The 24,076-nt window shown below is 37.3% G+C and overlaps 4 protein-coding genes across 12 annotated transcripts; 1 reads left to right on the top strand and 3 right to left on the bottom strand.

Annotated features, from left to right (window-relative positions):
• Positions 1–1,071: 1,071 nt before the first annotated feature.
• Positions 1,072–5,338, bottom strand: LOC113772840 (putative serine/threonine-protein kinase). 5 transcript variants are annotated; one of them, XM_027317319.1, is made up of 7 exons: positions 5,241–5,338; positions 4,686–4,844; positions 3,764–3,876; positions 3,359–3,569; positions 2,989–3,226; positions 2,179–2,329; positions 1,072–1,971 (listed from the first exon to the last, which is right to left on the bottom strand). In XM_027317319.1, the coding sequence occupies exons 2-7, from the start codon at positions 4,756–4,758 to the stop codon at positions 1,615–1,617; spliced, it is 1,143 nt and encodes a 380-aa protein (XP_027173120.1). In that variant the 5' UTR covers positions 4,759–4,844; positions 5,241–5,338; the 3' UTR covers positions 1,072–1,614. The 5 variants fall into 5 exon arrangements, with proteins under 5 accessions (XP_027173120.1, XP_027173119.1, XP_027173123.1 ...); XM_027317318.1 differs by having other exon boundaries at positions 4,922–5,334; XM_027317322.1 differs by having other exon boundaries at positions 4,686–4,847; positions 4,928–5,334.
• Positions 5,339–8,393: 3,055 nt separating this feature from the next.
• Positions 8,394–9,788, bottom strand: LOC113776123 (chlorophyll a-b binding protein CP29.1, chloroplastic). The gene is made up of 2 exons (XM_027321208.1): positions 9,185–9,788; positions 8,394–8,944 (listed from the first exon to the last, which is right to left on the bottom strand). The coding sequence occupies exons 1-2, from the start codon at positions 9,677–9,679 to the stop codon at positions 8,579–8,581; spliced, it is 861 nt and encodes a 286-aa protein (XP_027177009.1). The 5' UTR covers positions 9,680–9,788; the 3' UTR covers positions 8,394–8,578.
• A 3,868-nt stretch (positions 9,789–13,656) lies between these two features.
• Positions 13,657–16,996, top strand: LOC113776342 (high mobility group B protein 1). The gene is made up of 8 exons (XM_027321475.1): positions 13,657–13,801; positions 14,552–14,631; positions 14,896–15,024; positions 15,098–15,155; positions 15,259–15,303; positions 15,599–15,679; positions 15,832–15,912; positions 16,631–16,996. The coding sequence occupies exons 2-8, from the start codon at positions 14,561–14,563 to the stop codon at positions 16,679–16,681; spliced, it is 516 nt and encodes a 171-aa protein (XP_027177276.1). The 5' UTR covers positions 13,657–13,801; positions 14,552–14,560; the 3' UTR covers positions 16,682–16,996.
• A 1,250-nt stretch (positions 16,997–18,246) lies between these two features.
• On the bottom strand, positions 18,247–22,228 carry LOC113776435 (E3 ubiquitin-protein ligase AIRP2). 5 transcript variants are annotated; one of them, XM_027321591.1, is made up of 7 exons: positions 22,090–22,228; positions 21,736–21,923; positions 20,547–20,697; positions 20,376–20,442; positions 20,003–20,237; positions 19,080–19,303; positions 18,247–18,796 (listed from the first exon to the last, which is right to left on the bottom strand). In XM_027321591.1, exons 2-6 carry the CDS (start codon positions 21,801–21,803, stop codon positions 19,093–19,095), a joined length of 732 nt encoding a protein of 243 aa, XP_027177392.1. In that variant the 5' UTR covers positions 21,804–21,923; positions 22,090–22,228; the 3' UTR covers positions 18,247–18,796; positions 19,080–19,092. The 5 variants fall into 5 exon arrangements, 4 of the variants coding, with proteins under 4 accessions (XP_027177392.1, XP_027177393.1, XP_027177391.1 ...); XM_027321592.1 differs by having other exon boundaries at positions 18,247–18,792; XR_003469016.1 differs by lacking the exon at positions 18,247–18,796 and adding an exon at positions 19,712–19,913 and having other exon boundaries at positions 19,211–19,629.
• Positions 22,229–24,076: the final 1,848 nt, after the last annotated feature.

The following is a 24,076-nucleotide window of genomic DNA, read 5'->3' as shown; positions in this document are numbered from 1 at the left end:
AGGAAAATTAACTTTTATCGAACTAAAATCAATATATACATCATATTGAATTAACACACTGCATTGAGTTTTAAACTTGGGTAAAGCCATAAAGTTTGCAGGAGAAAAATCTAAACATTTAATGAATAGTTGAATCAATATTATTATGTTTTTATTCATAATTGCTTTCATTTGTGCTAGGTTAGAGTTATATACTATTGGGTTATACAGTTAAGAAACATGTCATCGGACTATTGAATTGGAACCTAAGAATATATGTACATACACATATATATAAATATATAGTCAGGTATTGGAATTTTAGGGTCCTCTTACCAAATCAATGAATGTAGTTCACGAGAAATATCTAGACGAAATGATGCTTGCAATAAAGTTGGGTTCATCAGCGACATTTGTTAGAATTTGATACGCAATTATTATATGTTCTAGTATAATTTTATCTCAGTTGATTCAAGGGAAAACCAAAAAAAAAAAAGTTAATTATTAATAGAGCGACAGTTTAGAAACTAATAGCAATTAGTTCCTATAAAGGCTATCGTATTATACACTCTTTAGTAAAGTTTAATCAGTATCACGCGCATAAAATCTCATGTAATTAGTAAAGTTTAATATTATTGTGTTTTTATGACATCAGATGGCAAGAACTTATATCGCCAACAAGTACAAAAATTGAGATTCATCACCGTCCACCAATATTCAAATTGTAGATCTCATTTTAAACATGCAAAACATATCTACCATGATTTTGTTCCTTCCATTCTAATTATCTACTTTAGTTGTCTATGATAATTTTAGAAAGTGCCACAAGTACCTTATATGGTTTTCAACTTATATAGATTAAAGTAGGAATAGTTTAAAGGTTGTCGATAAAAGAAAGGAAATTTATGGCTTTTCAAATTGTAATATGACACCTTTTTGTAATTCATTTGGACATCTTCGGTTACCCTCTTACGCTTACCCACCATTTTTTATCCTACATAACTCACTATTTGTTTGGTTCACCAAAAATGAAGACAACCAACCGAACCCTATTCCAATTAAGACGACGAAACAAATTCCTCCACATCAAGATAATTCATAACTTCTAAGCTACAAAGTACATATATTTGCTTTTGGCAACGCGACCAAAAGATTTTGCAACAAACAACTACTCTCCCTGTCCCTGTTGATAGTTTTAGTGTTTTTTTTCATACAGTTTAAGAAAAATTAGTTGGCTTTGTTGGAAAAGTATTTAGCCTACTATTTTCCTAATGCCCTTAAGTTAATATTAATAGTATGACCAATCATTATACTTTTACACTAATTTTCGAATTCAGATTTCAAACTTCAACTTTATAAAATAGGCTCCAGCTCTGCAAACCACTTGAAGACATCACAAGCGGAAATGACGCGAAAATCCTTGAGCAGAGAGGAAAACAAACGTTTGGATCCGTAGTCTTTGTTCACCACGTTTAGTGTCGGGTATAAGCCACGCAGAAATCCACTGATTAGATTTCCAAATAGGAGACCGGTAGAACAAGTCGTCAAGATCAGGCGAGCAGAAGATACAACTTTTAGCCATTCTCAAGGAGGATCAACACAAGACCAACAATTGGGAATTTTGGACTCTTGGCTTCATCTGGGAAGCATTTGTGTCACACTTTGAGAAGTATCCAACCCAGCTGACATCGCAAAATATGCTGACATCTTGCCCTTGTCCGACCGTGAGGATGTTATTTGCAAGCCACCACCGCCTGATTGCCTAGAGGTATGCGGTCTATAGACTCCCGGAGCATCAAGTAACTGCTCATTAAGGTTAACCTCCTCAGAGAGCATCTTAAGCACTTGCTTCATTCCAGGCCTTTGATGAGCAGCTGCTTGGGTACAGAAGAGTGCAACTTGGATGAAGCGTATAACTTCCTCTTCTGGATATTCTCCCAATTCTGGATCAACAATCTCTAAAATCCTACCTTCTTCTCTTAGTTTCCAGGTCTGAAAGACGTGTTGGCAATCTAGTCAATATACAAGAACATTGATGCGTACACTATTATTCTAGCAAAACCCCTTGCACAGATTCAGCAACCAACATTACAACAGACTTGTGTCTATGAGATGAAAAGCGCAATAACTGATGCTAATAAACAACATCTCAATTGTAGTTTTCAAAAAAAGTAAAGGTTCTGCATGGTTGCAACTTACCCATTCCACTAGAACCAACAGATCCTCCCCGAATGCCGCCTTACTACTACTTCTGCCACTTACCAGCTCGAGTACAAGCACCCCGAAGCTATAGACATCTGCCTTCTTACTAAGCTGTCCTAGCAAGGCATACTCTGGAGCTAGATATCCACTGCAGAAACATATTAAGACAAATGAGATTTTTTCTTTTTCTTTTTTTTCCCTATCTTCTTCTTCCTTCTGGTTGTGCAGGCCGATTGTGCATTAGATTGCTCATGCTAAACTTATAGTACTCACCCCAAATTAGAACTAATTTTTTTTTTCTCTGGATGAAATTGTACTCCTTTCAAGCATGGTTCAATATTTTTGAAGCATAAAATCAACATCATCAGTCAAGTGACTGTCCAAACTGGGCAGCTAGAGGCAGGAAAGGGAAAGATACATTCAATTCAAATGCACATTGAGACAACTTCCACCAGCAAAATGAGGCCAGAAGATAAACGTTTTATGCATTTCAGATCTAAATTTAAGCATTTGCGAGAAATGCAACCCTCTTAACACCGATTAAAGCACTCATAGACAAACTTCCTTGGACTCCCTCATGGCTGTGACACTAAAGGTAAGTAATCTTAAGTCGTCAATGTCAGAATGTCAAAAGATCTTTTAAACAATTTGAGCCAGACAGCAAATCTGGATGCTTTCCATAAGTTAAGACCAAACCATCCAACTCCGTTCTCTTAAATAAATGAAAAATCATACAACAACATGCATGTTATCAATACAAAATAATCAGTTGTAAGAAAGCCATAGAGAAGTAAAAGTCACACTTACACTGTTCCTGCCACCCTAGTACTAACATGAGTGACGTTGTCGGGGAAAAGCTTTGCTAGCCCAAAATCACCAATTTTGGGATGAAGGTTCTCATCAAGAAGAACGTTGCTGGCTTTTATATCACGGTGGACAATACTTGGGTCAGCTTCCTCATGCAGAAAAGCAAGGCCAGAAGCTGTACCCCTACATATGTTAGCTCTCTTGGACCAATCCATCTCAAGCCTTTTAACTTTTGAACCTGAAGTAGAACCAGCAAAAAAATTTTAGCTTGAAACTTGGTAATGGAACGTCTAATTTTGCATCTTATCTCCTTTTTGAATCATGGGATCCCATAAATTGGAACATTTGCATCAAAGAATCAGAAAATTACCGAGTAGAGAACTTGCAAGGCTGTTATTCTCCATATATTCATATACCAATATCCGATAACTGCCCTCGATGCCACAACCAATCAACTGAACAAGGTTTGGATGTCTAATATTTGAAATCATATTAATCTCTGTTAAGAATTCAGTGGTCCCTTGCTTCGAATCAGCAGATAGACACTTGATGGCAACTTGAGTTCCATCCCTCAAAACACCCTGCAATAGTACAAGAAGCTAGATAAGAGCCTCTATGAAGAGCTAACAAATTCAGAAGGATCGAGCATAAGAACGATATTGGCAAGGTACCAGAATAGCTTAGTTCCACGTTTCTCTCCTCTCTATTTCTCTCTCAAGCAAGGCTGCAATAACTGGAAAACTCATGGAGACACACAAACTAAGATTGATCATACCCTGTATACTACTCCAAAACCGCCGCTTCCTATTCTGTTTGATGGGTGAAAGTGTCCTGTTGCTGACCGCAAAGAGTTGTATGAGAACAGCCTGACATTGCTTGTAGCGAGCTCTAACCATGCAGAAGCAGATAGAAAACCAGAGAATGAGAAGTGATCAAATAGAAAATCATGGAAAAGAGTTGTACATCAGTATACGCATTAGTCAGATAAGACCATAACTTCGACCCTAAAATATGCAGCAGGTTATAAATCTCGTAAAACAAGTTTAGGCTCTTGTATCTTTGAACTGAAACTGTTCTCTAAGTTGTAAGCAGCTGAAGGCACTTATGTCCCGCTTAGATTAAGCTCAAACTGAAACCTGACTATGGAGCTTTATTTGTTAGCACGTAATGCTAAATTTTTCTGAACCAAACAACTCTAAACTGGGTAACATAGCTACCTTAAGAACACTTGGATCGACTCCACTCATCAAGGTCAAAAACAGATGTTTCCTAAAGACGCAACATTATGATGAGAAGCTTGAAGGTTGTGATTGCCTGGGGAATGTCTAGAGTTGGGAATTAGAAATCGGGAAAGATAAATTCAGGTTTGATTACTTATTCGTATGTCTAAATAGTTAAAGTTTTGAGCATGACATTAACAGCCTAATTTGTAGGTCAAGTTCGGAGACATTTGCTTTAGCAGATGATAACTAACGAAAAATTTCATGGCAAATCTCTTGACTCGTTAATATCTCTTCTTTTCATGCGTACAACACGCAAACCCCTTTAAGAAAACGGAAATGGCCTATAGAATGTTTCACTTCAACAAGAATGTTAATTCCAATCAACAAAATTATCACCATGCTCAAATTCAGCAATAATTAGAAGGAACTTCCATTCAAGCCAAAACTAAGAATTGAAATATTTTTGGCTCTTACCTCGTGGCCTCTGTGTTTTACTTGTTTCCTTGCAAGTAGAACCGACTGCACCGAAACAGCTACTAAACCCCATCCCTCCTTTTACTCATCTGACAAGACCCCACCAAGAAAAATCCAATCTTACATCACATCCCTTCCTCGTTACAATCATTGATGCACCTGCTTCAAATCCAGACCCATTATCTAGTAAGACAACAGAGTATGAAAACCCCATTGAGAAAAAGAAAATGGCAAACCTTTACCCAACTTCCGCAGGTTGTCTTGGACGGCAGAGGTAGATTATACCCGAATTCGGGTCTTGTTCGTATGATATAGATATCCATACAAACAGGTACATGTGTATGCATCCATTTTCAATTATAGTAACGTAATTAATTATTTCAGTGCGACCAAAAAGATTAATAATCCAGCTAAAGATATGGGTTGGGTTGATTTCTTGTGATATGGGGAAGTTTATCTTTTGATAATGACAAGTGAAATATAGGGATTTGACACAGGATTGAGTGGCGAAGAAAATCAGAGAAAACAAACACGAGGAAGAGTGCAAAAGCCAACCATAGTGCGTTGTTGTGGTCTAGTGACGAACTCCTGACTCTGTATACGCTGCTGAGTTGTAGTTTACTGCTTACTTTCGCCTTTTAGCATTTAGGTAGGTACTGCCTTCTTCTTGTGCTCGTAGTTGCATTAATGATTTTCGCTTCATCTTTATCGCTTACATAACCTCCTTTTCCCAGATGGATAAGTGTCGTGTGAATTTTGTAGTCTTAATTTTTCTTTTTTTATCGGTCCTAAATTATAATTATATTAACTGGTGGTTGGTGATCAATGCCATCTGCCATATGTTATTCTCTCTCTCTCTCTCTCTCTTAAGTTTAATGATGTATATAATGATTGTTTCTGTGTTGTACTTTACTGGGTAATTCTCCCCAAGAATTAAAAAAACATCATATATAATTAGTATGCATAGCTATCATAAGTTTGAAAAAATGGGACTTAAGTCGGTTCATGTTACTTTTCTTGCAAGTTTTATTAGTTGGTAGATTAGGAGAATTCGGTGAGCCCTGTGCAGCACACTCTGGATTTATGCTCTAGTTTACATTTGTTGTCCTTTCATTAGTTGGTTGGTCCGTGTGCTCAACGTTAGTGTTTTTGGAGGGCGTTGGGTAAATATAAAATTCTGAATTCAAAATTTTTTTACTAGAAAAAAAAAAATTCAAAGTTGCGGTACATGGGATAATATATGTAATTTAATAAGGAGCACAAGAAGGATTTTGACGTTACATACGTTTTGATTGCTTTGGAAATCAAAAAGCAGCCAACACTGCTGCAAGTTAAAACTTGGCTCGCCTTACCTTTTTTTTTTTTTTTTTTTTTAAACAAAAAAACTTCCAGTGGTATACTTAATATGCAGGAAAATCCCTTATAATTTCAAAACATACAAAACGACGTCTCATATTTTGAACTAAATTATAAAATTGACGGAATCTGATAAATTTAACGGAAATGACGGTCTTGACTGTTAAACTCATTGAATTCCGTTAAATTTACCGTTAAGTTTATCGAATTCCATTAAATTTTTCGTTGTGTTTACCAGATTTCGTTAAGTTTACTGAATTCCATTAATTTTATAATTTAGTTCAAAATATGAGGTATCGTTTTATACTTTTTGAAATCATGGGAGACTTTTATGTGTATTAGATATATCATAGAAATTTTTTTTTGTTTTTAACCCTTTTAAATTTTAATCAGGTACCAGGCTCTGCTTCGCCCTGGATTCAACATAGCCAATTATTTAAACAAGATGACGTCCATAACTATAAAGCGTTCCTTAAACGCCATATGCAGTTATGTAATGGGAGTAACGAAATCATAAATACTCGTCTTGCAACTCCCCTAAATTAGCTTGCACAAGCGACATGCTATTATATCGGTAATGAAATGCTACAGATGCTTCGAAAAATGAGCAATCTTTGCTACGGATAGGAACAGAATCAAATGAATACCTGAATCGAGAATGAGCAAAAAAAAAAAAAAAAAATTTTGAACTTACCAAAAAAATACGCCATCTCCTTTTTAGGCTTTAATATAAGTGTTGCCGAGAGGTATAGAATGCGTCCCAATTCCAAGAGTCTATTTTGACTACATTGAATATCTGGTGGAAATCGAACAAAACACAAAGACGAAAGCGGAAAGCATCCAAGACTCCGTTGAACCAACCATTGTCGTTCCACTTCGTTTTAGAAAATTTTAGTGAATTGGTATTAACTACTTATATTAAAGTAGAGGTCGGCTCATGGCACTAATAAATTAATAGTAATACAAGCTACATGTCATGTCTGCCATGTTTATGAGTTTGCAATTATGTCATTGCAAAATTGTAAAATGAGGCAAAAGGAAAGGAGCAATGTTTCAAAAAGAGACGGTACCCAAAAAAAAAAAAAAAACAAACTCCAAAGTCTAACAACTCCACTCTTTCCACAGAACCACTAAACAAGAAAACCAAAATCATACGCTTGGGAGTGACACTGACGCTGACGCCTAAACCTAGTTATGATTATATATCGGTAATCAAATACCATTAACTAGTTGCACATTTTAATTCTTTTTTATACGTCATATTTGTCTATACTAAATTGTAACTTGTCGACAAATTAATCTATTTAATCTGCAATTACATATCTAGTGTGCGTAGGGGTGGCAATGGGCCGGGGGACACCTCCCCCAACCCCCGCCCCCGTTGCATTTTAATTCCCCCCGTCCCTTGCTCCCGGCTTCCCCGCCTCGCTTCCCCGGCGGGGCACCCGTGGGGGTTAAAAAAATTTTATTATATAATTTTATTATAATTAAATTTGAACAAATAATCAAGTACTAAAATATTAACACATCATCAAATTATTATTTATTGTAATTGCACAATTGAAACTCATAAAAATAATTAAACAAAGGTTATTCGAATACAATCTAATATGATAAAACAAATATAACTAAAATAATCAAGTTTTCACTTTTGATACAAATACAATCACTAAATTATTATTGTGTTTTTTTTAGAAAAAAGTGTTATTGTATTAAGTGTACTTAGGAATTTAACATAAATGTATTAATAAATTTAGTATAAATAATTAATAATTTTTATTAATAGACATATATAATTAATAGTATAATTTATAATATCATTATATATATAATTATATACATATATATATTTTTTCAAACAGGTGACAGGGCAGAGGTGGAGGGAATTTTCCCCCCGTTTAGAAACGGGCCCCGCCCCACCCCGCCGCCCCCCATTGACCCCCGCGGGGCATGTGTTCGCGGGTGCCCGCCCCGTTGCGATCCCTGCGATCCCTAGGAGTGCGTCAATCAGTAGTTGATGTATAGAGCATTAGCCCTTTTTTTTTTGTTAAGTAAACTCTATCCCTCCTAATTTACCACAACAAAAAAATCATTAAGCTCAAATTAACGACCTTATTCCAGCTGAAATGCCCAAAAAATAAAAAACCCCCCCTCTATATTAGTAGTACGTAGTTCTCTTATGATAAATAATTACCCACCCCATTTAATTAATCAATTTTCCTGAATTTAAGATCATTCCAAGGGACGTGCCTTTTCCCAGAGCATCACCGCTGCGCGCGCGCGCGTATGTGTGACTGTGTGTCTATATATGGTACGCTATGCTAACGGGAATATAGAGGGATAGTAGCAATATGCTGCTCAATTAAGCTGTCAAATTACACAGTTCTTTAAATTACACAGTTCTTTACATAATGAGAACGGATGTAAGAATCCATTAAGGTGTTCTCAACTTGGAGGCGGATGTTCAAGGATGAGCAGGTTGGCGTTCTAAGAGAAAAGTCCAAAGGTGTCCATTCAAGGATGAGCAGGTTGGCGTTCTAAGAGAAAAGTCCAAAGGTGTCAAAAATGGTCGTGTGGAGAGGGTCGCTCAAGTGGGTAGCCCAGTTGTTAAGCGGGCCTTTGCCAGTCGCGGCGGCTTGGACGGCAAAGCCGAGGGCGGCAACCATGGCAAGGCGGGCATGCTTGATCTCGGCAAGTTGAAGGGTAGCCTTCTTCTCAGGGTCAGCAGCCAACCCGAGCGGGTCAAAGAAACTTCCGCCAGGGTACAGCCTCTTTTCGGGGTCAAGCTCGGCATTCCTTTGGAACTCAATGTATCCAATGAGCAGCACCTCAATCCAGATCAATGTGCTCATGGAGAATGGAAGTGGTTGACCCAGGTATGATGATCCTTCCACAAGCTCAACCTGTTCAAATTAATGTAGAATCTTTTTAGCTCAATAGAATAGATGCGCTGAAAATTACTTCACTTCACTGCATACGTTTCGTACGTTACTAAAGCCAACATCGATTGGAATCCGCACTGAAAAATTATGTGTCAACGGCTTATTTCCTACTCGCAGTATAGGTTCTAGCCAGGCGCAGGCAACTAAGAAATACGACACGACTAATGCATTTGTATTGTATACATATGCAGGTAAAGGTACCTTTCCGGCATCCTGCCAGGTAACTCCGGTTAGCCACTCGACAGCCAAGGCGCCAAGAGTAGCCAACATAGCCCACCTTCCGTGGATCAACTCACATTCTCTGAACCGCTGCAAGCCAAAGACTTCGTTGTAGGGCTGAAATGGAGTTGATTTCACGTCCGCGACTTCAGTCCTGGTTCCGATGATGTCACCGGCAACGTTTTTAGCCAAGTTCTGGTCCAAGGAGTCCAACTCAAATTGCAAGTACTCGGCCGGCTTGCCTAGTCCGAAGGGATCGAACCCATAGTCACCCACGAGGCTGCCGTCCAGATAGTCTGGTGCTATGGCTCCTGGATACCACAATGGACGGTCTGAGGTGCGCTTTGCGATCTTTTTAGGAGCTTTCTTGGGTCCGAAACCAAACCTTGCCTGGACACGACCGGAGCTGGAGTGGACCTCCGGAAGACGGGTTCCGAGGAAGGAGGATGTAGCTGCCGCTGTGGTGGTGGTGGCCATGTCGACGAATGTGAAGCTAGAGGATCTGAGAGAGTAGGAGGCAGGGAGGGAGGCGTGTGGTGTGATAAGGTGGTGTTTTTCTTGGCAGGGTTATAGAGCCCGCAAATGCAATTGCTGGTGGAGAAATAGATTTTGGGGTGCAAGGGATTATCTCTTGTGGGGATCTGTGTCCGTTGGATTGATTGATGAATCCATCTGAGGGTTGTCAAGCTCTGTGCCTTATCGATTTCTTATCCCGTCGCGGCCATCGATTGCTTTAACTGGTCTTATTGTAGGCCACGTAGGATGATGCTCTGTGGCTGACAAACAACTGGGGATTGGGAAAATATCTCTCTCCCTTTCTCCGTCGTATCAGGGACATTGCTATGAGCAAAGAGGATAGCGCGTGTATTTTTATTATGGCCCATGTTAGGCACGAAAGTTAAATCTTCTGCTTAGTTTTATACGTTAAACAGGTGTATTTATTGTACCACTAATGTTGAAAAGCGGAAAAAGAGAAACCCCACCTTTTCTTGTTTTGCCTCTACAGAACATATTCCGAGTTCCAAAAGCAAATACCTAATCAAAACAATCCCATTCTATTTGCGAATAGGTAACTCACATCTTTACGTGTTACAATCCACACTTTGTCCATTTCCTTCACGCTTGCTTTGTGCGGTGAAAATTCACAAGTGCGTGCAAATTTGATGGGCTCTTCTATTCATGACAAGTAAACGTATATTTAGTTGAAAAGCAACGAAATTGTTGGGAGGGTAAATGAGCATCAAACAACTGGAATGGCATCTGAGTTCCTTTTATAAGGTAGCTTGTGTCATTTGATACATAGACGGCTAAAAATTTAAGGAGTGTCTCATGACTTAATCGTGTGGTTTGATCAGTAATGGATAGGCCATTGGCATGCATGGTATGAAACATTAACTCAGATACACACAAATGATGACAATATTCCTAGCTGGTCAGCGTTTGTTTCAACATACATGGATTTCCAAACGAGAACATTAGTGGGATGAATTCACTTAACTTCTGCACTAACTCTATGATCGCTTTTATTAGTATTAGTTATCAGTCTTACCATGTTCACAATTACTACCATTTTCTAAATTTAACTCGGATACAACAAACGAAAAGGCAACTCTTCTTGTGAAAATTTACATTTAGGGTCTGTTTGTTTTGACTAAAAATATTTTCCAGAAAATATTTTCCGTGATTTCCGTTGTTTGGTTCAATTTAGCGCTAAGAAAATGATTTCTGTTGTAAAATCTTTTCCATAAGTGGGTGTAAAATAACTTCACTTAAAAACTTACTGAAGTTATTTTCAACCCTCTAATCCTGTCCCTTTTGTCCTTAGTTACACATTCATCAACATAAGAAGTAAAAAAGCCATAGGAAATAGTTCCAGTAAACATCATCGATCCCTCTATTCATTCCATGCTATTCCTCCTCTCACAGAAACACAATCCAACATATCGCACATCCCATTGCATATGTGTCAGATTTACAGAAACAATTAAGATCTACAGAAATATGAAGGATCTAGAGAGACAAAACAAGGAGATTGGTAGCATAAAGAAAGAAGAGATCTCAGAGGAACTTTTACAGGACGAAGAAAGTCTTTTAAGATTGGCCACGGAGGAGAGAAATGAACTAATTCTATATATCACCAACAATGTCCAACTTTTGCTTTGGAAATTTCAATCCGAGATCTTCTAGATCTTTGAAAGAATTTTAGCAGTAAAAATATTATTGTGAGAGTTGGTTTTATTTCATTGTCATCTTCAATGTCTTATGACTGATTATGGTTGAGTTGGAAAATTGATATCGATCATTCATGTGTCTATTGCTTTAATCTCTTCTCAGTCAAAGAATGATGGCAGGGGTGGTGTATGTGTTGGAGGAAAGTTTTTTGTGATGGAGACGAGAGTGGAATGGCGGAGACGGCCGATGGGAGAGAATTTATTGATATGGTGAGGAATTGAATTAATTATTCATGAGGATAAATGTTTTCCAAAAGTAACCAAACAGATGAAAATTAGAATGTAAACAAAACTTTTTCCAGAAAAAGACTTCCAATGAAAATATTTTACATCCTACCAAACAGACCCTTAGTGAAGCACATTCTTGCACGATTAGGTTTATACACATGGTAATTACGGAAGTAATCACATGTAGCTCCATATGGTGCACCACCCAAAGTAATTCTTTGTTGTATTTTTGGAATTCAAAATATAGTAACAAGGGAGAACGTTAATCTATCTTTTGAGACTTGTGTAACGTATTAAATTGTCAATATATAAGTAAGATGTTGGAATAAATGGATTTGGAATTCAAGCTATACTTTTGCAATTGAAAAAAAAAAAGAAAATTGATATTGGGGGTACAAATTGATATTGCCAATATATATATGAACATTAAAAGGTATAGATGATTGGGATATTGGACCTGATAGTTGGGCATAAAAAGGATGTGGGGAGTGTCGGTATAAATTAATCAAACTACTTGACCCGGATTTGTGAGTAGTTCGATTTAAGGTTCGACTCGAATTCGGTTCGAGTTACTTGAGGAGGTAATCGAGTAAAGTTCGAATAGAAAATGTCAAAACTTGAATATTCGTTGAGCCATTATCGAGTATATTATTTATAATATAAATTTTAATTATTTATTATAAAATGATACAATTTACGGAAAAATCAAAATTGAAACCTTAATTGAACTCGATTTGGTGACTTCGACTTAGTGAAAAAAAGTTCAAACTCAACTTTGAAGAATTTGACGAAATTGTATCCAAATATTTTTACTCGAGCAGAATTTGAGGAGTGCATTATTCAACCTTGACTTGATTAGTGGGAAAGGGTTGGAAGGGTAAAAAATATAAATAAAGGCATAAAAACGATAATCTTTCTGAATATTGGCATGAGAAATAATAAATGAATCTGAAACCTTCGAGATGCTTTAAAATCTGGAGTATGGGTAAAATCCTCACAAATGGTGATGAAGGTCAATTAAGACCGCCACAAATTGTGACAAATATGTGGGAGACAGGGATTAAATCCCTGACCTTCAGCATCACCTTTAACGGTGATGACCACCGGACCAAATGGCCAGTGGCGTTGATAGGTTGGTTCACAAGGCCCAAGATGGCAAGATGAATGGATTGTCATAAAACTCGTAACTCTCAGATCACTGACGTAAGTGTCCAGCTGCGATGCATGACACGGAATATCTTCCTTGTCATTGCATGATTTTAGTAGTACCTATTTCACTACTACTGCCACTTTAAGAGAAACCGGCCACTTCCCGTGACTCCTACTCTTTTTAGCTTTTAATCCTCCTCCTCCAGCTATAAAATCGTGTTTTGGATTGATCAAAATTACAAAAATCACGAAAATAGAGCCCTCAAGTCTACGTATTTTTAACTGACTAAAATTCAAAAAAAAAAAAAATTTTGCTAACGGTGTCTCTGGAACATTCGTAAGAGAAATCTCAATTTGTTAATTTTTTTTACAAAAGTCAAATTAAAATTTTCTAAATATAAGAATGCATTAGATGTAGTAAATTATGTGTAATTTAAATGTACCAACAAATATTTACTCAAATAAAAAAATCCTTAAAAAATTAACAAATAGAAGAGAAAAATTAAAGAAAATGATCCAAACTCTTCAAATCATTTCTTAAAAATTAGAGAGGGAATCTTTTCTAATTATTATTATTGCGAGACAAAAATGGTTAGAATAAGCTGGAAGGACTATATAGTTTGAACACAATCCTCAAATTTCGCTGAAAACGATAGTAAATGTTATCTAAAGCAACCTCCATAGTGTATTTCCTTCACAAAACAAACAAAAAAAAAAAAATCCTCTTTAGTGTATTTTATTTTGTTGCTATTTTTCTGCTTCCGGTCTGAACCCTTGTATTGCGATTTTGTACATAGATCCTTCCCTCGTCAGCTGCGTCATAATTACCGACTAGCCCGGTCACCAACATTTGCGACGTCGTATTGTCCCACTCAAAAGTCGCTTGATTATTCTGCCAAGTTCCAACCACTACTAGACTACTCGTGCTCTGTTTTGCTCCGTTTACCATCCGGCGACACCTGATCGCTTCTTATCTTTTATTTCTCCAAAGGTAATTCTTCCCTTTTCCCCTGCAATTGTTGTTTCCATCTTCTTACTTTGTTCGGCAATAGTCAATACTACTTTTCATTATTGAATTTTGTAGGAAAAATGTTTGTGCATAAAATTTATTTCGGACCATCTTATGGATGATTATTTTTTTTTTCTTTTACGTTTTAAATTCACATGAAATTCTTTACTCGAATCAAATACCGAAAACTACGAATAGCTGAACCAATATATCTGGTTCAAATAATACATCTATCAGTATTCCTTGTAGCAAATTTTGTTTTATTTTTTATTTTTCATTTTTGCACCGCTGCGGTTCTCTGCCTCTTTGAAATTCTTGTTTGCGTCAGAATCACACATGTTTTGAGTATGTTAGAAATACGAATAATCTATTTTCTGTTATCAAAATTTTGATGTCGCTCTGAGTTTGACCTGTCAATATCATCAAATCGTAGTTTCAGTTGCTAAAATAGTAATTTGTAATTTATATTATATCTTCACTGGCAACTTCGTGTACCTTAAATTTTTGGTATTTTCTTATATTTTACTTGTAAGTGTTTTTGTGTATATCATGCTACTGTATAAGATGGATAGGGATTTTGTCAGGCGATAATTGCTTTTTTTTTTTTCCCACGTGAAAATTCGAGAACTCTGAAAATATGGAAGATTTATGTTTGGAAGTCATCGTTAATTTATTTATGTATCTACCTTTATGATATATTATATTACCTGTGTTTTTGGTTCTGGAACTCAGTTTGTCACAATGAAGACTGGGAAGGGCAAGGGGGCAGTGAAAAAGGACACAAAAGAAGCATTGAAGCCTGTCCATGATAGGTTCTTCTTCTTCTTCCTCCCACCCCACCCCACCCCCCCAAAACAAAAAAAAGCATACAATTTCTAGTATTTATATTGTTTATTGTTGACGTTATGAATAGCTATGTTCTAACTAAATGCGTCTAATACATCTGACATGTACATTTAGCTGGCCAAGAACACTAAATTTTATTTTGTTGGATTAAATTTTTCTTATGTTTGATGTTGGATATAGAGGCAACACATATTATAGTGATGGATCGTGTATATATGTGGTTTTTACAGAGGAGTTGGGAAGAGAAAGGCAGTCTTCAAGGCAGATCAGAGTAGTAAAAGGAAGGCTAAGAAGGAGAAAATAGCCAAGAAAGATCCCAATAAGCCTAAGAGGCCCCCTAGTGCCTTCTTTTTATTCCTGTATGTGCCTTGATTTTCCCCAAATAAGAACTCGTTATACTTGCAGCTTAATCTAATTGACTTCGTTTTGCAGTGAAGAGTTCAGAAATACATTTAAGAAGGAACATCCTGATGTTAAGGCCGTCTCAGCTGTAAGTGTTTGTGAACATTTTCATATGCTTTAGTTCTTGCGCACATCGATTCTCAATGTTGTTGATGGTCTCTTGGTCTCTAATATATATGCCATATTTCAAGGTTGGGAAAGCTGGAGGGGCAAAGTGGAAATCCATGACTCCAGCGGTGAGTGTTCAGATGTGTATCTAATATCTATGGTATACACTAACCTGAACAACAGTCTTAATTGTGGTTTTGGTTGTCTGGCTAACACTTTGCTATTACCGACTAAAATATTGCAACTATGGCACAACTATGGTGACTGGGTTAAGACATTAGGACATTTTTCAATTAGCATTCCTTAGAATGTGAGTTAATTCTTGAAGGCAGACATAAACAGGCTCTTGTATTTTGAAGGAGATATGTAATAGGAGATCCATTATGCTCTGTAACTGACAAGGATGTCCTTTCTCTTTGGAAGGATAAAGCTCCATATGAAGCTAAAGCTGCAAAGAGGAAGTCTGAGTATGAGAGGCTTATAAATGCCTACAACAAGAAGCAGGTGAAACAATTCATGCGTTTTTGCTATGGTATCACAGAGCACATTTTACCAGTAGAATAATGTTATTAATACTTTTATCAATTTAATGTCGTTGTGAAAGGGCTTCTACATTAGGGTTTGTAATGCCTTAAGTTTCTGTATATGACTGGCAGGAAAGCTCAGCTGATGAGGGTGAGGAGGAATCTGAGAAGTCCAAGTCTGAAATTCAGGATGCCGAAGAAGAGAGTGGGCAGGTATATATGCTTCTATATCTATGTTATTTTTTTCTTCTTTGGTCTTTAGATGCAGGATAGCCTGGGATGAAGTTGCTCTGCTGGTTCACTTTCTGTTTGCTTTATATTCGCCAGTAGTTTTTAGTTAATTTTCAATTATTAGGTGATAGTTGATGTTTTGTTATGATTTAGATCTAATCTTTGAGGCACCAAGTCGAAGTCTCCAAGCATTGGGACCACAATTCCACATCATTTTGCTCTTTTTATTATTCTTTTTCCAGATGCTTTAGTTGAAATATATTGTTATCTTGACTATCAATAGTGCAGGTTAAAATCAAGAAATACTTGGTTTTGAAACTATATAGGACCAGACAGAAAAATTAGACGTCGTCTACTAAAAAAATGTTACATTTATAGTTTACAGCCTGGTAGAGGATGAAGGATTCTCTGTGGAGTTGAGGTTATTCTAAATTTCGTTTTAAACCATCCAGAATTCTAATGGAAATGGTTTAAAATTTTCCTCTGAATAACATTCGACAGTATAATCGTAATAAGATGAACCTCTCAAGTTTACCTTCTTCGGGCTCCTTGTTATCTGAATGCAAGAGTGGTGCCTTTGTAATTGTTGGTATATCCCACAAGAAATGTAGCTGTAGTTACAGCCACTGGATGCATTGAGACAAATACTCGTGCATGTGTATCTGTTCTATGCCAAGCTAATCTGGTAACCTTTGGACAGGATGAGGAGGACGAAGAAGAAGAAGAAGATGACGACGAAGACGATGACTGAATCAGAAAGGGGGTGTTTTTGGTGTTTTGAAATAAATATAATGTACTATATCTTTTGTCCTTTGCTTTTGTCATGCTAGATTACCCGACTGAGAGTATAGGTTGGTATACAAATGAATTGATCATAAGGGGAACCGGGCCTCATGAAATTGCCTACGCTACTAGCAGGATGCATGTGTATATATGTACACAAACATACAAGTCGACACCTTATTGGCAGTATTTTTTTTTGCCTTTTTTTTTTTGGGGGTACAATGTCAGTGTGTAATTTACTTGGCTTCGCCTACTAATGCAAGAGTTATTTATTTCTTGGGTTGACCGTTGACCGCATTCTACTTACCATCCAAAGCTGCAAATTCGATCTTTGGTGAAACCTATCAATTTGTGTCCTGGATTTGTCGACCCTGTTATAGATCTATACTGATTTCAGTTGATGCCGGAGGCCATCTTAGCAAATTTAAATTAGACTCGGTTATGAGCAAGATGTTTATTTATTGAGGGTTTCTTTTTGACTGCTTTGATTTTATTGAATTGATTTGTGAAAATTAGATTAATCATGTATTCTTGCTTGCTGTTGAAAGCTCTATTTAGATGCGTCCATGTTCTAGGAAAAAAAAAGTTTTGAAAGTTGAGTTTGACTAATTAATGATTGACGTCGTTTTGGAAAAAAGTTTGGAAAGCTGATTTAACTAATTAGCGATCAGGGGAGGGTTGGGTTGGGTGGTAGGGGAGGGAGTGTAAGCAAGAGGTCTCGAGTTCGAGTCCTTCCGCTTGCACTAAAAAAAAGCTTAAAAAAAAACTAATTAGCGATCAAATTGTCCTCCTATGCTACAAGAATGGACTTTAGAAGTATTTCATAGTTATTTTACAATTCTGAGGGTACAAGTAGCCCATAATGAGAATCCAAAAGCAATATGTAAAACTTCAAAAAATGTACAATTACAATGCCGAAAATAGCTGAAGATAAATAAAAAAACGTTTAAGAATCAAAAGATAAAATTAGTTTGAGAACAAGGCCTCGTACGCTCGAAAAGCTATTGATGGAAGTATCAAGTGAAAATATTTCAAGTTCGTAGGTATAGAGACATATTGTGATAAGGCATTCCTCAATGCGCCTTCACGTCAAACATGATCTTCAGGGACGCAACTAGAAATAAAACTTGAGAGGAACCGGATACGATTGAAATATCAGATTCACCATATGCAGTACATGGCAAATCTAGATGGTACCAATTACTCACAATTCTATATCTAAAAGTATTAGAGAAATAATGACCGCAGTTGATTGCCATTAGTACATGGCATGCGGTGCAAATGGTATGCGAATACCGACTTTGAAATATTCTTTTTACTAAAAGAGGTTGCTTGCAGGGTGATTTTAATTTTATATTCCAAACGAAAAATGTAAGGGGAAAAAAAAAAAATCAAAAAGCTCCACAGCAGGGCTGCTCCAAAAGAAACACTGGCTTGGCCTTGCGAGTCATTACTTCCATCCTCCTAGAACTATATATAGGACACCCTTGACAGATGGACGGACGCGGGACGCCAGACTCGAAAGACTTGAACTCATAGACAGGAAAAGAAGACTTGGTAATCTTACAGGAAAGTCATCAATTCAAGTTGCGAACTGCAGCGCTTCTGGAAAAATGACCAACTCGACTCGTCATCTGTATCAAGCTGCTGATCATGATCGTCGACCTAATACAAGGCATAAGGTGTTCTATATCTTCAATCAAGACCAACCTTTTGCTCCTTGGATGTTACTTTAGCAACTTCTTTCTTTTAGGTAGCAACTTCAATAAACCCAAAATTGTGTACGAACATTACATGTTATACTAGTGGCCTAATGGGTGGGTGCATAATCCCCAACTCAAGCACTAGCAGGTAATCGACGTAAAATCGACAGGACCCAAAGCCCCAAGTACAAGTAAGAGAAGACGAAGAAGGGCTGGAATGCAATTGCGCTGAGACCTTTTCCTTAGAATGCCTCGGATCTCATAACAAGCAGCATAGGAAAAGTGGAAAACCGCTTTCACATATTTACGCCGACCTCGGGAAAATCTTCGAGTTCCCAGCAATATGCAGCCAATGTATTTCTCAACATCTCTATTTCTGTCTTGGCACAATAATAATAATATCTTTTGGAGTCAGTCGATTTTATCATTACAATTCAAATTCAAAATGATAGCTACTGCAGCAACACAAAAGAAACTAAAAGAATGAATTTCATGTTTGCATCTTGAATGTGTGATAAATACAGTGCAGACATCACCTCTAACGCTAGCTCACAATTGCCAAACGTCTGTTTATAGTTCTAAAACTTGTTTATATAAACAACTACACAAAAGCATATGTACATATGTACAACAATTTCAATTTAATGAACACTATAACTGTACCCCAAGAATTCTTTCATCTGAATTGAGGATCATAAGAGACCAGCACTGCATCTGGAACTAGCAGAGGTAGTTTCTCAATGTACATGAAAAGTCTCTTCAAGTTTTCCTTTGCAATTGCTGACAACTCTATAATTTCACAACTGCTAGTGTAAATCCAAAGGTCTCCAGAATTTACTCTTTTGAGACTATCCCGACAGAAAGGGCATGATTGAGACCTTGCACGCCTAAGTCAAACAAATAATAACCCAGCATTAAGAAACATTACCTTGTTTGACTTTAGTAGAGGTTTCCATCTAAAACAGATAGACAGAAATAAGGCACAGCTCAAATATCAGTTCGGAAACACAGGGAGAATGAAGGGTAACAGACACAATACCCTGAGGTCATAGAAACAAATCAAACTGGTCATCTGCATCCAATAATTTATTAAACTTTAGTTCTTTCACTGATAACAACAGGACGAGGATTTTTAAAAATTCCATTCCTTTTCTAATCTGTTTGAAGCTCTTGCCTTGCAGAAATCAGCAGACGCACTAGGACCAAAGATTACCTGGAAATGCTACAAATTCAGACTTGAGGATTTTTAACTGAGCCTGAGATCAGATTTACTATATTGTAACTCGAGTGGGTACCATACGACTAGATAGAGATGCCACACCAGGAGCAAGCGATTGCAATGTAGCCCTTGGCTGGTTTTAAGTGATCTACAGAACTAAAGCTCAATATATCACAAGAATCAAAATGAAGGGCATGGGACTAATTAGGCTTCTGTAATTACATGCTGCATGGCTGCATCACATTGAGATATCTAGACACTGGTGCTCAATGGCCATCCTATTCGCAAAGGAATACAACAGCAAAAAGATCATAAAAGGTAAAAGAAATGTCCAAATTCATAGTAAAACCAAGAGCGGAATAATTACCAGTCCCTATAACACTTCAAGCAGAGAGAGTGGTTGCAGCTGGGGAGAACAACCTTAGATTTCATCTCCATGCAAATTCCACATTCTTCTTCTCTCTCAATTTCGATTTCAGACAACTTACCTTTGCCCATTTCATAACTTCTAGTGTACTTCTTGGCACAGATTTCTCTCTGTTTTCTTTCTTCAACTTCAGTGATTCCCCTTTGAAGTTGCAACAAGGAGGGGAATATCACACCTGGTCCAATTTCAGTCCTTGTCAGAACTCGCATTGTGAAAACGACCAAAATTTTTCCTCACCAAGAACTACAATATAGAAGCCTCAGCAAGACTTTTTTTTTTAAAAGAAAAGAAAAGAACCCAAAGATTGGCTCACCATAAAATTCCTTTATAGTAGCTTTCCTTTCATGAACGGACATGGATGTCCTACCATCTTCGTATGCCTGCAATTGCAAAATCATCTTATTGACTATCATTAACTGAGGAAGGAAAGAAACAAGAGCAACAGTGTAGCAGCAGGAACGAGATCAAGAAGATAGGAAATGACCTTATAAATAAGGATCCTGAGAAAGCCAAGAATTCCAGCAAGGTGACAATCCGTCCACTGGACGAGAAAGAGAAAAATGTGGGCACAAGGACTATATGATAGTCTCATCTGGAGGCAAGCTCCATCATATTCTCTAGGATAATCAGAAGCCCTGTGTTCCAGACAAAAAATCAAATATTACTGTTGTGTTTGGATTGCATTTTTCTAGATTTTTTGTAGAAAAATTATTGTGGCGATTTGATATATGTAAGGTAAAAAGGTGATTGGAAAATGTGCTCACGGAAAACATAGCAATTTTTCCATTCCTTGATATATGTAACGTAAAAAGGTCTTTTCTATATTGCACCTTGTTTCTGATCCTAATCTTTATTGACTAAATTTAGAAAATGGACCAATAATCAGCAGAAAGGACAATGACTTTAAGGGAGATAAATGAGGGAGGATGTGAAAACGGGGCTAATTTGTTGGAAGTCTTTAATGCCTCAACCGTTCAATTAACTCTTGATTACTCAGATTCTACAGGAACTTTTGAATCCAGAAAAATAGGAAGAAAGAATTTTTGCCAACTGGGATTATCAAAATATGTTTGTGGCTCAAAATTCATCAGACACGGCAGACAGCAATAAAATGGAATGGAATCAATCAAGGAGGATAAAAACACAGATGGAAAAACGAGCACGAGCACAATAACACGGGAAATCCATTCCCCAAATAATGTTAAAAAAAAAAAAGAGAGTAGGAAACATAAAAGGAAAAACGAAAGGTAATTGAACCATCAGGTTTTATCATAAAGAACTACTTAGTACCAGTAAGAATTTTCAGGAAAGACGGTGAGGTGGGTTAACTGATAGAATAATAAGTTAGCAGTAATGGAATAAGGGTAAGCCATTCAAACCCCAAACCCTGCTTCGAGCTACGGCAGACAACACAAAAATAAAAATATATACTACTATTTTGTGGTGAAATCAGGAGTTGGTTTGAATCAGGAGCTAAACAAATTGTAACCTTAAATATTTCTTTTCTGGTAAAAGGAAGAAAAAAAAAAAGAGAGAGAGTAGCAAAAACGGTTCCATGGTTTAGGAAATTAAACAATCTAAAAAAGCACAGAAAAACAGGGAGAAGAAGGGGTGAAAGCAAAGCAGGCAGAAGTGTTTCGGGGAATTGTCGGTTGAGGGTACAGCTTACATACAAGGTATTGGCATGTTGGATGTCAGCTTCAAGGGCTTTGAGAGAATCCTTAAAAGACTTCCTCATCATCACTTCTTTTTTCTCCAGCACCTCTTCCTCCTCCTAATTTCCTCAATTCCCATCCAACTCCAACACCAATGTCCCTGAAAACCTTTCTTTGATCCTCCGCAAGCCCAAAGTCGGATATTACTGTACAAAATAAATTAATAATCGTCCACTAAATAATAATACTACTGTGAAGATAAGGAACAATGATTCATTACAACAACCCTCCTGCTCAGCAAAGAATGAATGAATGAATAATCTATCGTAAATAATAACCCAAAAAAGAGAGAGAGAGAGGTAGAGAGAGAACCGCTTAGGATGTAGTCACGTAGTAGTGTCTGTCTGGAGAAGCCTGGATTTGGAGGGAGCAGAGAGATGAGAGAACTAAGGGAACAGAGTTGGAGAGAGAGCGGCGTCACGTCGACGTCGTCGAATTTACGCAGCGGAGTAGTAGCTAATCTTGCCTCTAGTAATTGGACTTTTTTTTTTTTTTTTTGGGGGGTTTGGAGTAAAGAAATCCTGGAAACTTGAAGAAAGATTACCAGTGGGACCGACCCTAAATGATGATTTGGCTGGCCGTATCCTATTCTTGTGGAAATGGGTTGGACAACCCGAAAGGAAATTGGCCAAATAATCCGACAACTGGCTGTATTTGCTAGCATCCGCACGCTTTTATGCAAATGGGGAAAAAAATGTTCGAGAAAATACGTGAGTTTGTTTGGATAGAGTATTATTTGAAATAATTACTGTAATATTTTTTTGTGATATGATATATGTGAGATAAAAAAATGATTGAAAATATAAAAGAGTAAATTAAAAAATATGTTTATGATGCTAGCGAAAATTTATTTAAAAAAAAATTATCTATCCAAACATAACCAGATCTGTTAGTTACTAGCGAAACAACTAGTAAGTTAATTCAGAGGTGGATTGGGTGATTTAGATGAGTAACTATAAGTGAAATATCCAAGAGTTTTTGCCCTTCCACTTATATTTAAAAAAAAAAAAAATTAATTACCAGTGAAAGTGAGAGTGGTAAGCACCTTTCACTGGTATGATACTCGGGACGTCGTCGTGACTTGTGATGTATGGGTTCGATTTGGCTTGCGCCGCACGCTTCTGTTTCTTGAATCTACGCTTTGATTATTTCATTCCTTTTCCCACTGTTGCGGTTAATGTATGAGCGGCGATCCAAAATCCACATCCCACCCCCACACTCTCATAGCCTGTAAGGGTGTAACCGCAGGAGAGGTCACCCACCCCAATGCGGTTGAACACTTGAAACTAACCATGAGATACAAATTTCTTAGTCCCTTTCCCACCCAATTCATGGACTCACTCAATGATGCATGCATGCGTTTCAAATTGCGTGAAGTGGACCTCTTCTTTTTTTCCTCTTAAAGCAAAGAAAACTTGTATGCAGATTTTCAACTGGCTACCACCAATTCTTTTGCATCTACCCGTAGTACTACTTATTATTATAAATAGTTTGGATGCTGAGTTTTTTAGATGCTTGTACAATAATTTGTTGTAGAACTTGTGAAAAAAATTTTCCGTCTTTGAAGATTTAAAAAAAAAAAAATTTAAATTTTTTCCTCTTCTTTACTTTTTCCCATTTTGTTTCTCATTTCTTCTTCCTCATTACTTCTCCAACCACACACTACTGTCGCCACTGGCATTTTTTTTTTCCTTTTTTCTCTTTCTCTGCTTCCATCTCCTACTCCTTCCTATTTTCTCTTCTCCTTCCTCCTCTCCTTTTCCCCCCACTACTCCCCCTTGTTCTCACCCATCTCTCGTGACTCTCGACCTCTGCCCCCGAAAAGAGGAGGAGGAGGAGGGAGACGGTGGCGAGAGAAGGGGGAAGAAAGGTAGGAAGAGAAGAGAATGAGGAAGGGATGAAGAGAGGGGACATATAGAAAGAGAGGGAAGAAAAGGTAGAGGGTAACTAGTGCTGGCGATGGTATTGGGCTGAGGTGGGTGTGACGATGGTATAAGTAGAAATGGTTAGGGATGATGGTGGTAAAAGAGGGATTGGGTGTGTGTTGGATGTTTTGAAATATGAATTTAAAAACTTGGTGTGTTTTTTTGAGAGTTCTTGCACATTATTGTTAAAAAAAAAACCTCATCTAATAAAAATGAGGGAAAAAGAGTGCTAAACAAGCCTCTATTTTTCAAGAATAAATTTTACCAACATTAATGGACAATGATCGCGTCAAACGCGGCCATCCCTTGCTAATATATACCGTATGTACAGAGTACTACGGTATTCTTAAAACAATGGCAAATAGCATCTCGTG

This window comes from Coffea eugenioides, chromosome 6 (genome assembly GCF_003713205.1).
Source record: "Coffea eugenioides isolate CCC68of chromosome 6, Ceug_1.0, whole genome shotgun sequence".
NCBI classification, from domain to species: Eukaryota; Viridiplantae; Streptophyta; class Magnoliopsida; order Gentianales; family Rubiaceae; genus Coffea; species Coffea eugenioides.
This window is presented reverse-complemented; position numbering and strand designations above follow the sequence as displayed.

Coding starts and splice junctions, on each gene's coding strand:
- LOC113772840 (XM_027317319.1), bottom strand. CDS start 4,758: ATGGGGTTTAGTAGCTGTTTCGGTGCAGTCGGTTCTACTTGCAAGGAA. Junction 3,877..4,685: donor TAAAACACAGAGGCCACGAG/GTAAGAGCCAAA, acceptor CTGCATGGTTAG/AGCTCGCTACAAGCAATGTC. Junction 3,227..3,358: donor CCTTGCAAGTTCTCTACTCG/GTAATTTTCTGA, acceptor GTTCTACTTCAG/GTTCAAAAGTTAAAAGGCTT.
- LOC113776435 (XM_027321591.1), bottom strand. CDS start 21,803: ATGATGAGGAAGTCTTTTAAGGATTCTCTCAAAGCCCTTGAAGCTGAC. Junction 20,443..20,546: donor TCAGGATCCTTATTTATAAG/GTCATTTCCTAT, acceptor TTGCAATTGCAG/GCATACGAAGATGGTAGGAC. Junction 20,238..20,375: donor TACTATAAAGGAATTTTATG/GTGAGCCAATCT, acceptor AAATTGGACCAG/GTGTGATATTCCCCTCCTTG.
- LOC113776342 (XM_027321475.1), top strand. CDS start 14,561: ATGAAGACTGGGAAGGGCAAGGGGGCAGTGAAAAAGGACACAAAAGAA. Junction 14,632..14,895: donor TTGAAGCCTGTCCATGATAG/GTTCTTCTTCTT, acceptor TGGTTTTTACAG/AGGAGTTGGGAAGAGAAAGG. Junction 15,913..16,630: donor CCGAAGAAGAGAGTGGGCAG/GTATATATGCTT, acceptor ACCTTTGGACAG/GATGAGGAGGACGAAGAAGA.
- LOC113776123 (XM_027321208.1), bottom strand. CDS start 9,679: ATGGCCACCACCACCACAGCGGCAGCTACATCCTCCTTCCTCGGAACC. Junction 8,945..9,184: donor CCTGGCAGGATGCCGGAAAG/GTACCTTTACCT, acceptor TAATTTGAACAG/GTTGAGCTTGTGGAAGGATC.